The 12,396-nt window shown below is 40.2% G+C and overlaps 1 protein-coding gene across 4 annotated transcripts in view; it reads left to right on the top strand.

The window, feature by feature from the left end:
• The window catches only part of suco (SUN domain containing ossification factor), a 34,691-nt gene that overhangs the window by 6,918 nt on the left and 15,377 nt on the right, over positions 1-12,396 (top strand). For 3 of the 4 annotated variants that reach the window (XM_026304886.1, XM_026304885.1, XM_026304887.1), the window contains exons 2-6: positions 8,528-8,642; positions 9,951-10,052; positions 10,381-10,700; positions 11,472-11,612; positions 11,922-12,105. In XM_026304886.1, coding sequence (XP_026160671.1) covers positions 8,528-8,642; positions 9,951-10,052; positions 10,381-10,700; positions 11,472-11,612; positions 11,922-12,105 — 862 coding nt within the window. The remainder of the gene's footprint in view (positions 1-8,527; positions 8,643-9,950; positions 10,053-10,380; positions 10,701-11,471; positions 11,613-11,921; positions 12,106-12,396) is intronic. The other variant, XM_026304888.1, reaches the window with a different exon arrangement.

Here is a 12,396-nt window from a genome sequence, read left to right as displayed (position 1 = left end):
TGCAGCATGTAACTGTCTGTATCCATGCGTGCCTTTTAACTGGTGAGAACACTGTGTACTAATTCTAAACATAAGGAAAACACTGAAGTTTTCCCATAAAGACATTCCAATGCCATGAAACCTACTTTTCCCCAAGGCACCTGCTAAATGCCATGATTCTATGAGCTTCTGTCACAGGCCAAAAGACGGGCTCATTGATTCAGATTTGCTAAAACATGTCTTAATATATAATAATTAACAGTATTCATGGCACTGATTTATTTTGAATAACATGCTGTACATTGTGTTTGATGAGGTAAATGTGGATGTCTCACCAGGTTGCACCCTGTGCTGAATGGTTGAGTTTTTCTTGTGCTGCTGTGCCTGCTGATGCATAGATATTGACAAAGTATGCACATGTATTGTTGCTTGCACACCCACCCATGCTGGCTCTCACTGGCAGAGTGGCTTTTCCTATCAAATGACATTATAGCACATGACTGCATCCTTCACCCCATTGTTCCTGATGTCACATTTGAAAGCTTCTGTGATCCCTGTCTGACTGGGGCTGTGCAGCTTCACTTTCACCGCCATACTGTGGGTCTCAAAACACCCACAGTTTCTGTTCCTTTTTTAAATGAAAAGTTACTGTCATTTTTTTAATACTGATTTTTAATTAACTAAATTCTAAAAATGGCTGAAGTTTAACACCAATTTCTTTTCCCTAACCTTCAGTGAAGCACAACTAAAGCTATAACAATTAGTCCACAAGTTGATTAGTGAATCAACTGAAAATAACAAGTTTAATGATAATGATAATCGTAGGTTACTTGACTTTGAACAAAACACGTCAGCTGTTTTGTTGAGGTTTAAGTGCTGTTTTGTTGGTGATCTGACTTGAAAAATCATGAGACTGTTACGTTTCAGTTCTCAATAAGAAGGCACTGTGTTTCAGTGCACGGTAGGTGTTCTCTACAGGAAGATCAGTCTTTATTCTACTTGGTGCCACAAGCTAGTGTCCAAATAGAGGTGTGTTTGTTCATTCACACTACATCCTAGAGAAAGGCTCCTGTGTAAATTTGTAGTCAAAGAGGGTTCCTTATAACAAACCAGTTTTATAAATAGCTTAAAGCAAGATGAACAAAGGTACAGTAAATAGCCCTTCCTTGTATAAAGTGAACTTTTTTTTGTGTGTGATTATCTAGCTTTAAGAATAAACAGAATGAAATGATATCATTCTGCTGGAAACTACTGGGCCTGTGTCAGTGAGTGTTAGCATTGCATTTTCAAAAGGACAATTAGCCACGAACAGTTCTGTTTTGATGTTCTATATAACAAAACTTTGTGGGAATTTGATGTCTCCTTGCTTTAACAGAGTTTCATTAATCCATATATATGCTCCTCAAATGCCAGTACCCTTATTCTGTCGACAGCTGGACTTGTTTCTCTACCAGAAGTTCTAGCAGTTTATTGCAGAGTGGAAACAGAGTCAGTGTTTGAGTTTTGAGAGCTATTTCTTTGATCATAGATGCTACAAAAATAACATTTCTTCAGCAAAAGAAAAATATTCCTTCAGAAAACTTTTTTTAAGCAGTCCAAGCTGTTTTATGTGCAGCATGCAAGGTTTAATAATGGATATCATTTGCCACTAGTAAAATCTCCATCATTACTGAGTGTCTTCTAGAGAGTAATACACACACCATAATCTGTGTGTCCCCCCCAAGACTATTTGTGTGTGTAAAATGAAGAATAGTTCAGAACAGCTAATAATCATAGTTGATTGCATTTACACATTAACATGACAACATCCCCCCTCATTAACTTAAATGGTGACTAGTTTGCAGTGCTGCTTTGTGTTACTAAGCTCATCTCCTGATACAGTATAGCTATCATATATTCTTTAGTGAGTGTCTTTCCAAGTCATCTGAAAATTGAAATATAATTTGCCAAAATATGCAATGCAGAAATTTGTCATCTTCAGTATGGGGCACTGTTTTGTTTTAGATGTTGCAGTTCCTGGCCATAAACAGAATGAGTCCAAAGATGTTTGCAGTCTTTGGAGACCTCTCTTGTCCACATCCTGGCATCTCTTCAAACACAATAAGAAAGCTCTCCTAAGTCCTAAGAAAATAAGATGCTTTTACATGTAAGCCAAATAGCTGAACAGAAATTTAATAATAATTACATTGCAACATTACCCAACCTTGCCCTCTTTAGTCCAGCTGAACTGAGCATCTCATTGTACATGCATTGTACTACAGGTTGCACGACATCATTGCAAAGTGTGAAGCAGTATTATATTTTTAAGATCTTTTCTCAGTCCATTCAGCGTTCAGTGGGCATAGCTGTATTTGGTATGTTGCCAAGATAATTACCACAGTTATGAGCAAATGCAGTCATGTTTGCTGATATTGAACACGGATGTTTTTCCTGTGTTTACATTCTCATTCCCACCTCAGACTCAGTTAATCAATGACTGGACAGAACCTTCGCACTGACTTGTAGTCATGTGGTTTTGGAATCCAAATAAACCAAAACAAGGGGAAAACATGCCAAGATTAGAAACTTGTCTACTGATTTGACCTAGTGTGGATGAACTGCAGGTTTGAAAATGGCCTGAGAGTTTGTAGCCATGTAGATCTAATATCATGCTGTGAGATTTTTTTTTTTTTTTTTTTAATTATAAGTACAGACCCAGATCATGGTCTTAACAGACTTGGGATTTTGGAAGAGAGTGGATATATGTAGTATACCGCTACTCATACATTACAGCACGTCAGCACAATTAAAGCAATGAGTTCACCACTGCAACCTCCATTCCCAGAAATCTTGCCTTTGACCTCACTCTGCCTGCTGCTTCTGTGTGTCTGAGATATTGATTTGATTTGTTAGCATTTAGAGTGAACAACCTGGAGTAATATAACTATCTCCATGTCTGTTAGAGATACATTGAACTGTTAATTACTGATAATGATTGGCTGTTTAAAAGAAAGCATACATTGGCACTCAATATTGATCTCTTCTGACTAGTCCAAAACAAATATCTTTCAGAAAGGTGGTCAGCAGAACGTCTGGCACTGACCATTCCTGAATCTGACAGTGAATATGAGAACCATTTTCATTTCAGACACAGAGTCTCTGCTGAAAGTTTGTTATGAGTGTTGTAATGAGAGATCTGGCAGCCTGGAGGATGTACCAGCGGAGAGGATTATGGAGGATCAGCAGGCTTTAGAACAAACTCTTGCTCGACATTGTTTCATGCTTCAGTGTGGAGGACAATTACAACGCACACACAAACTTCCACGCACAAATATGCTCAGTCCTCTAAGGCCAGGCTTTCAGGCTCTGCCCCTCGCCCTCCCTTCTTTCCTCCAAACAGTGACAGCATGTGTTTGTCTGGCTGGCAGATGCGCTGGCCTACTTTTATTGGCAAGCCCTGGCACATCTCCCTACCCCACAATCTACCTCTGGCCATGTGGATCCTGGATTCTCTCTCCTCAGCTTTTTTTTTTTTTCTTTCTTTTTGTCAGCTCTCTGGAAGTAAAGTATGGAGCGTGTTGGCCAAATAAGTCCGCTTCCTGTTTGAAGGATTTATTCACAGAGATGTTGGTCTGGGAGAAAACAGCTGGATTTGTTCCCTGGGCGTGTGTCCGCATGTTTGCTCTCCTCAAGTGTGTGGTTAGGCTTTGGTTAGCTAACAGTCCAGTTTGAAATGGGACTTGAAGCAACTCACTGCATCATCATGCCACTCTCATCAGCCTTTCTCACTCTGTGAACTCCCAACACCACAAGTCAAGAAGAATTTCAACTTCAAACTTCTGCCTGTTCTCAACCTCCAGACTGAGTAGACTGTTACATTTATCATCAAGACCATAATATACACCCCTGATGTGTGTTTGTGTGTTTGTGTGTGTGTGTGTGTGGTGTGTGTGTGGTGTGTGTGTGGTGTGTGTGTGGTGTGTGTGTGGTGTGTGTGTGTGTGTGTGTGTGTGTGTGTGTGTGTGTGTGTGTGTGTGTGTGTGTGTAATGGAGAGGGAGAGAGAGAGAGGTTTATGTAATAAAGAGCAAAGATCTAGGCCAGAGGAGCACAAGGCAGCCACTAATCTTCCCTGGCTCAGGTTGTACATTGTACATGTTTCAGTGTCATGCTTATCCAAAGATGTGTGCATGCCGGAGGTCAAAAGTGACGCAGGCAGGGTAAGAGAAAAACAATTTAACATACCGTATGGAAAGAAAACCAAAGCAGTAAAAGATGAATGAAGGAACATTCAGCAAGGCAAAGCTATAAGGAGTAATGCATAATTACCCACACAAGCTCCTACATGTTGTCATGCATAGTGCACGTGAAAACCGTCAGTCACCTGGAAAATATCTTATCCACAAAGAGATCAGAGCACAGTTTGCATGTCATGGAACTGATAATATTTAAATTGCTGCTGAAAGATAAATCTGTCCTCAGCCTGCTGTTTCTGCAGCTCCGTGTCATCCCAAACAGTTGGTACAGTACAGGACAGCTAATTTGTTTGAGTTATACCATGTTCCCTGAGTGTGAATAATCCTAAAGCCAACAGGAAATATCAGGGCATTTTGACTAAGAACCAGCAGACAGTATATCAAGACACGCAGCCAATATGTGTGGGTGTGTTTTTGCATTGCTGTATATATTTTTCCATTTTAATCTGTATAGCTGCCCTCACACAAAACACACAGACACCTTCTCAGCTCAAGGGGTGTCATTATGTGTCTGACATGCTCCCATGTTCCTGTCTCTTCATTTTTGGGTCACAAGTTCCCACTCTCTTTGCTGCATAACCATTTGAATTAAAAAAGTAGGTCACACTACAACCTCAAATCAGATGCTCTTGGAGCAGCCCCTTTACCTCTTTTCTCTTTTCATATGCTTTTATCTTTTTTTCATCTCTAGAAGCAATGTCAACACTTAGGTCTTTCCATGCGTTCATGGAAATGACCCAGAGCAGTTATCACTTGTTGCACATGGGTTAACATGTAGGTCAGTAGTACAGGGCATCTGTGTTCTTGAATTGCTCCACATATTTTAATGACTGTATTAAAATATTTATCATGACAGGTTGTGTTTAAACATTGGTTCACATTATTGTCAGTGATATTTGCATTGTCCATCTTGTAAATTTACACAAGAATATTTACACTGTGGCCTGCTCATGAGAACCTGTGCTGTGGTATGTAATCTGTTTATCACTGATGTGTGTTTACACAAGCACTTTATCCGGATTTTTTATGACCTCTCAAAAATGCTTGCAAAAACAGACAGACCATTGATTAAGAAAGTTTTTAGGTCAGTTTTGCCTAATAGTTATTGGAACACTTTCATCATAACATATTTAAGATGACATTTTACATATTTTAAAACAATGTTCAAAGCTAATTCTAGTTAAAGTAAAACTTAAAGGTCCTTTTCTATAACTAGCCTGTGAAATTGACTATGTAACATTCACAGTTCAGAGATCGTGCAGGAATTAAAAGACCTTGAAAAAAAAAAAGATCAGCACATCACCACATAGCAATGTATCCAGACAGTACAAGATCATGAGTCATTCTAAAAATTTGTAAAAACCATTTTACAGCTTTGTGGTATCCAGAGAGAAGATGTCAGTAGTCTAGACAGTAGGAATATTCTGAAGGTTTTGATAAAAAACAAAGTCTTGTAAATACTCAAGCGAAATCCAAGTACAACAATAAAAAAAGGACTACAAAGTAGATCTGAACAAAGATGGGTGAATGCCAGCTTGTGTGATCTTGTGGGGAAAATACAGTTCAAAGGATCTGCCAATTTCTGAGTTAGGATAGTTATTATAGAATAAATACAGCAAAGCATGGATACAAAGATTTCTCATGATTTTTTTCATGGTCACTGCTCTGGACCTCTGGACTGCCATGCTGCTATCAAAGTTTCACATTATTGTGAATGGCTGTTCTTAACACTGTCATGTTTAACGGCTGAACGTGGATGTGTTAATATTATTTGACAAGATTTTGCCTGTTGGGGAGCAGAGAGTAGCTCTTACATGTCTGAACATGTAATTCCATTACTTTTCTCTATAGTCAAATATCATGCATTGAGTGAGTAATTTATCAGAAGTGTTCTTTTACTGGTAATAAGTAAAATATTTTCACATTGACATGTTTAATTTGAGTTAAAAAAAACAAACTATAAATGTAATTATTGTTTTTGTAATACAGGGATGTCTTCTTGTTGTAATTTGCTGGCATTTCATTTTCCCACCTGTTTGTTAAATAACTTTGAGACATCTCAAGTGAAATATGTGGATGATGTCTGAAGTGTGAGGGGAACACAGGAGGCCACAACATAGTTTTAGGCTATGGATCTAAGTTTAACCAGGAGCCTATATTAGCTCATGGTTTATATTTACTGCTTAGTGTCTGTACACTGCTGATGTCTTAGATTTCCCTTGCAGGCTTTTTGCCTCTTCTTAGGGTGAGCATACTGTACATTATGAGGTGTTAATGATTATAGGAACATGCACATATTTTCATTATCAGCAGGGGTCCTCTATGACACTGGTGAAAGAGTCATTTCGTGGTGTCAGAAGCAGCTGCCTCTTAGAATTGAGGAGCAAGGGTTTTGTACATGACATTCAGCTTATGTTCAACCTTTATCTGCATTTGTTCAAAATTCATTTGGGAGCAAATCACCCTAAAAGTAGCTGCTATTTGGATTAACGCATTTTATCTCATCAAGTTGTCATTTGCTTTTAAAACTGATGGAGCATACAGAGCAGCTTTCAAGAAATCATTTTACGTGGCCAAATGTCATCTTTTATCTCATCATTTAATCACCTCAAATGTTAACAAACAGAATACAGAGGGAGAGGCTCTCTGAGTGACAGGATACCGACTTGCACAGATGGCTGTCTCTGCATGATTGTGAGTATATGTGCTCACTACTGACAGCCACGCTGAAAGGTTGCTAACATGACTGTGCATGTGTCCCTGTCTCTCCTGACATTGATATGTGACCGCTCAAGGGGAGTCACCCCAGTATCAAATGGTGTTTGTTTCAGAGCTGTGCATCTTTGTTTTGTCACTGGTGCAAAGTGATTGTGGTCTGTTTGATTTTGCAGTGTATGCTTTTATAACATATACATTACGGAAGCCTCCTTCTCAGGTATGAGAGATGGCGCGTCACTATAAAACAAAAGGCAATTCCCTGTCTAGAGCCAGTGTTTGGTTTGTCTGTTCTGGGCTACTGTTGAAACATGGCACTGCAACATGGCTGCCTCCATGAAAGGAGACCCGCTCGCTATGTAGATTTAAAAGCATCATTCTAAAATTAAGAAAACGCAGCAGTTGGTATTTTTTGATCATGAGATACTAATAACATATTTATCAATACTATATTCCATTTCTGCTAATAAATCGCTCTAAATAGTACACATTGAACCTTTAACATTAAAAGAACTTAAATATAGATACTTTGTGGGTTTTGGAAAACATTTAGCAGAGGGAACATGTTTAGACAGACCTCAGCTCGGCTTCACACTCTACTTGCTTTATTTTTCACTTCATTTCACTTCACTGATAAGTTAACCAATCAAGGACCAGTTCTCTTTGATTGTATCTCTGTCTTAGTCTGTGCGCATGTCTTCCTCTTGCCCCATTGCCTTCTGTTATCTCTGATATTTCTCATTGCATCCCCATTTATTCTGCCCTCTGCTATCTATTATTCAGTCTCTGTTACTGCAGAGCTCTGACATTCATATGCTAAAATTCGATTTTTTCAGGGACTACCCTCATTATTCGTACACATATTAAAGCTGCAGCGTTTGGGTTTCTACTGTAGCCCAGTTGTCTGGAAGAGGTAATGTAGGTGTAGTCTGAGCTCAGCCCTCTCCTCTCTGTCGGCCCAGTCAGTCTTGAGGGCATGGCAGGTGAAAATCATCCATGTTTGACTGCCATTCTGTACTCTGTATTGTGGATATCTTCAGATAAACTCAAACATAATTGAATGTCCAGGAAACCAAGCACTGTGTATGCAAAATATGGAGGCTGACAGGAAACTAAAGTGAAAGAACTTGTTTTAGTTCTTAGTTGCAGCAGTATCCCTTGGCCTACAGCCAAAAAGAAATAATTGTGGAGGAGAGGGCAGGGAACATGGATTCAAAGATTGACATTTGTCTTGAGCTACTTGGAAGAATACATATAATTATCAGAATTTGTTTAAACCGGTTTATTTACACTCGCTTGTTCCCTTTCTGCGTTTCTCCAGCTGCTTTGTCTCTTATCGCTGAACAAATGTTACTCTCTTCCCCTCCATTTTATGTCTCTCCCTTTGGCCTCCTCCTCATGCATAATACAGCCTCCATTGCTCTAGCACAGTGACAGTGCTTTTTATTGCCTGTGCCCAATGAGCTTGTTTCAGTGAAGGAAGTGCTTTCATTGACAATATTTAATTTTTGTTTTATATCCTTAAAGCAGTCTACTGTACTTAGTGGGTGTAATGTGGTGCTGGGTTTTATTGATAAATGTTTCCCTATCTGTGTTTCAGGTACCCCAGTCAATATGTGCATTGTTCAGAGCAGAGCTCGTCTGGCCCAGGTGAGTCTGTTGGGAGGGAAAGCCCCGACAGGCACAAGCAGGAGCAGGACTCCACGCAACACAAGGTATATGGAAGTTTTGTGCCTTTACACATGCATCAAAATCAAGTTTTTAATGCCTAAAAATTCCAACCACATCACCTAAACTGATGACTGATACAATTTGTACTATATGATACTTCTAATGATAATGGCAACAATAAAGATGAAATAGCTAAATAATACTTAAATAGTGGTGGTCGACATTTCTGGTTCATCTTTTTAGCTGGCTGTATGTTGCAGAGCAGTATTATTAAACTCGCTGCTCACGATGAAATGTAAGAGTTAGCAGAACAGGGCTCTTGTAGGAGTTGGTTTATGCACTTAGTGACACAGTAACTCCTGGTGATAAGTAGGAGGCATGAAGAGAGGAGGTGTAGCTACCGAGACTTGGTGCGAATAATCATGGAGGTCCTGAATGATGGTGGGAGGGTAAGATTATTATGTAACTCCCACCTTATCTCTCAACATTAACAGCCCATAACGTTGCTGTGTAATGTTTGATCCGTGGCTGGAAAAGTGTCACTCGCAGGATGGAAATGATGTTCAATACAGAGTCACTTCGAGGGTAATGGTCACACAGCAAGCAGCCAAGTTACACGTTGTCAGGAACAACTTCACTCAACAATGAGTCACAGGGGAGGTGCAGATATATGCTGAGACCAATCCCACAGAGTTAAAGTTCACAGTATACAAAGCATTACCAATTCTCCTCTCTTTATTCTTTCTGCAGACTTGGTAGCTGAGTTGTGTTAGACTAATACATCTTAAGCCACACCAGTGGATGTCATTCCCTACATTCAGAACAGAGAGAACAGTGGTCTTGTAAGAAATGTTTGCATGAGGTGGGCTCAGTTAGAGGTATTTGATACCCTCAGCTCCTGAGAATGGGCCTTCATAGTTGTCTGTGGAAATGTGTGTGTGAGGATCAGAATGAATGATCATTTGGGGACGTGAGTGTTTTTTTGTCCACATGTGCAAGCATAGAAGAAGAGGAATCATTGTTTGTAGTCCAGCAACAAACAGGCGAGGGCAGTTCAGTCGGCCTGGCAGTCTGTCATTTGCATTTAAACAGTCTTTGTCCATGGACAGAAGGGTTTTTCACAACCTGAGCTGCAAAGACCTTTAACATCTGCCATTTTCAAACAAAAAATGCATTTGTTAAAATAAACACAATCCATTGATAGTCTTCCTAACAGTATTGTTGTGCTTTGTGCTTTATTGGCACTAAGCTATGATGTTTTTATATTGTTATTTAAAGTTTCTGTCCAAGACTGAAGTAATGTTTTGTTTTTTTTTTGTTTGTTTTTTTCCCCCCATATTTTTTCCACTTAGGTGGTGCAAGAATTGCCGACACACACATCATACGATATGGGGCTACAGGCAGAGAGAGCAGCACTAGAAAAGCTGGCAACACACATCATTCACCAGGAACAGGTAACACCCATGTGTCTGTTAGTTATTAAAAACTGGACAATACTGCCAAGAATTACAGAGAAGAATAAGAGAGACAGCTACATTGGAAAAACACAGTAAATGATAAGTTAAAATGAAATGAAACAGTCAAAGTAATGAGAAAGTAAAAGTCTAGGATAAAGTGTTTAGTACGTTAAAAGATTTTTTTTGAAACAGGATTGAATTTTTTTTTTTTTTTTTTTTTTTATTAGCAGACTAAAATAATACTATAAAAGTCCATTATAATAGACATTGAGTTAATATTTTCTTTAGTTCTTGATGGATTATGTTTTATATTTTCTTCTTCCAGACTGTGAATCCTCAGGAGGCTGAGGTGGAGGAGACAAAGCCAGACCCAGAGTCTGATACTGTACCTATTGCTCCTGAGCCAGACCTCACCCAAGACCACCTGCAGACTGACACCCAGGACCGTGACCAAAAAACCCCAGAGTCCTCCACTCTAGAGCCAGTTCCAGCACAGCACCAAGTGTCCACAGATGCTCCAGCCCCAGCAGGCATCCTCAGTGACAGCCCTGCTGCAAATCCCAGCCTGGACTCAAACCCAGCTACATCCCCAGCTGAAGCTGAAAACACACCTACCTCACAGAGTGCCGGCTCAACCCGCTCAGGGTAAGCTAAGATTCACTTCCACATTTCAGTGACATGGTCTCTGGCATTAGAAGTTGGCTTCAACTACAAAACAGTCACACTGGAGGAATGAAATTATAATCCTACAAAACATTCATCCCCCTTACGGTTAAAGCCAATTTTAGTTTATTTCACATACAATATTTTTAATTACTGCCAATCATTGCAGATTTTCTTTGATATTTAACTGTCGTTCAAGACAGACTGTGTGTCTATTAGCTTTTGTTCCTTTCATTTGTTTCTCTTATTTCATGCATTTTGTTTTATTTAACCACTGTAAATGCCTGATCACAAACTATGAGAGAAGCTCAAAGGAGAGTTGGTCTCACATCGTGGATATTTTAAATCCACTATATGTGGACCTGATGGCGAGTTTTTTCAGTGGACTTGGAAGTTGTGGAAATACACCTATGAAGACATGGAACTTTGACCAAGATTAATCCAGAGATGGTCTGGGTGGAGGCTCCAAGAAGAAAATGTCTATCCCATGGCAGCTTTTGTATGCAGCTCCTTTTTCAGAGTGATTTTCAACATCAGGGTGTTTTGTGCAATACATGCACACTGGCTGCCCCACCAGCGAGTGACCTCTACATTCCTTTTGTTCATCAATTTCTCTCTTCCTTCTCTCATTCTCTTGCTTTCTCCCACACGCTGTCGAATATCTCCCTTCTTCTCTCCCACCCTGCTCTCTTCTCTCTCTCCCTCCCATATGTAAGGAGGTATGGTAAACGCCATGTCCTTTCTTTCCCTCAGTGCAGTGCGGGTTGCCAGTGCAGGAGATGAACTCCCAGTAGACAACTTTGTCTTTGCTCAGCACTCTGATTCACAGTGTGGGGTCAATCCCCCCGAACTGGCAACCTGTGAAAGCTCCCCTTTTGGCAGCACTTTCCTCAGGTGAGTTTCTAACTCCCAGAAGCCAATTCAAAGCACAGAGACAGGTAATCAAGGTGCAGGTTACACCTCTCGACTGTGCGCAACCATCGACCACTGGCCTTGCTCTCCACTTTCATCGTTTTGTCACAACCAAGGACTGTCAATACTGTCAAATAAACTGATTAGTTGTGTGTTTGCATCATGCGTCCAACATAGCTGTGCATTCATTTGTGTCCTTTGCCCTCCTTTATCCTTGTTCCTCCCCCATCCATTTCCCTGTTTTCTTTCCACTCCACTCTCAAACCAACTGGCCCCATGTCTGTGCTGTAGTGTTGATGACGCTGGCACAGATGACCTGCAATCAGACCAGAGTCCCAGTTCTGGTCTTGAAGTAGAGGTCCAGTCCACTCCAGGCCATGTGGACCAGGAACAACAGCAGAATCCCGAGCTGGAGGACGGGCTCTCTGATTTGGACCGCAAGGGCAACGTCTCCCACCTCCATCAAGAACAGCAGGTTAGCAGCTTGCAGTTCCCAGTGTCTAATATAAAACTTTAATTAGTAGCTTTCATCATAAGCAGAACCGTGTGGAAGACTAGAGAAATGCAACACCTACATAGTTGTAATGAGTCCCAGTGGAGTTAAGCACAGTGTGTTTTCAGTAGCCATGGGCAGAGACATTACAGTTCAGCAGGCATCATGAAGCAAATTTGGACTGTTGTACCCTGATAAAACATAAAACATGTACAGGGAGTCAAACATCTGTCAGCTTCCTGGGCAGATTTTTATTGAACAAGGTGTAGTCAG

Source organism: Mastacembelus armatus, chromosome 4 (assembly GCF_900324485.2).
Source record: "Mastacembelus armatus chromosome 4, fMasArm1.2, whole genome shotgun sequence".
Lineage (NCBI taxonomy): Eukaryota > Metazoa > Chordata > Actinopteri > Synbranchiformes > Mastacembelidae > Mastacembelus > Mastacembelus armatus.
Note: the sequence above shows the minus strand (reverse complement) of the source record. Positions and strands in the feature narration are given on the sequence as shown.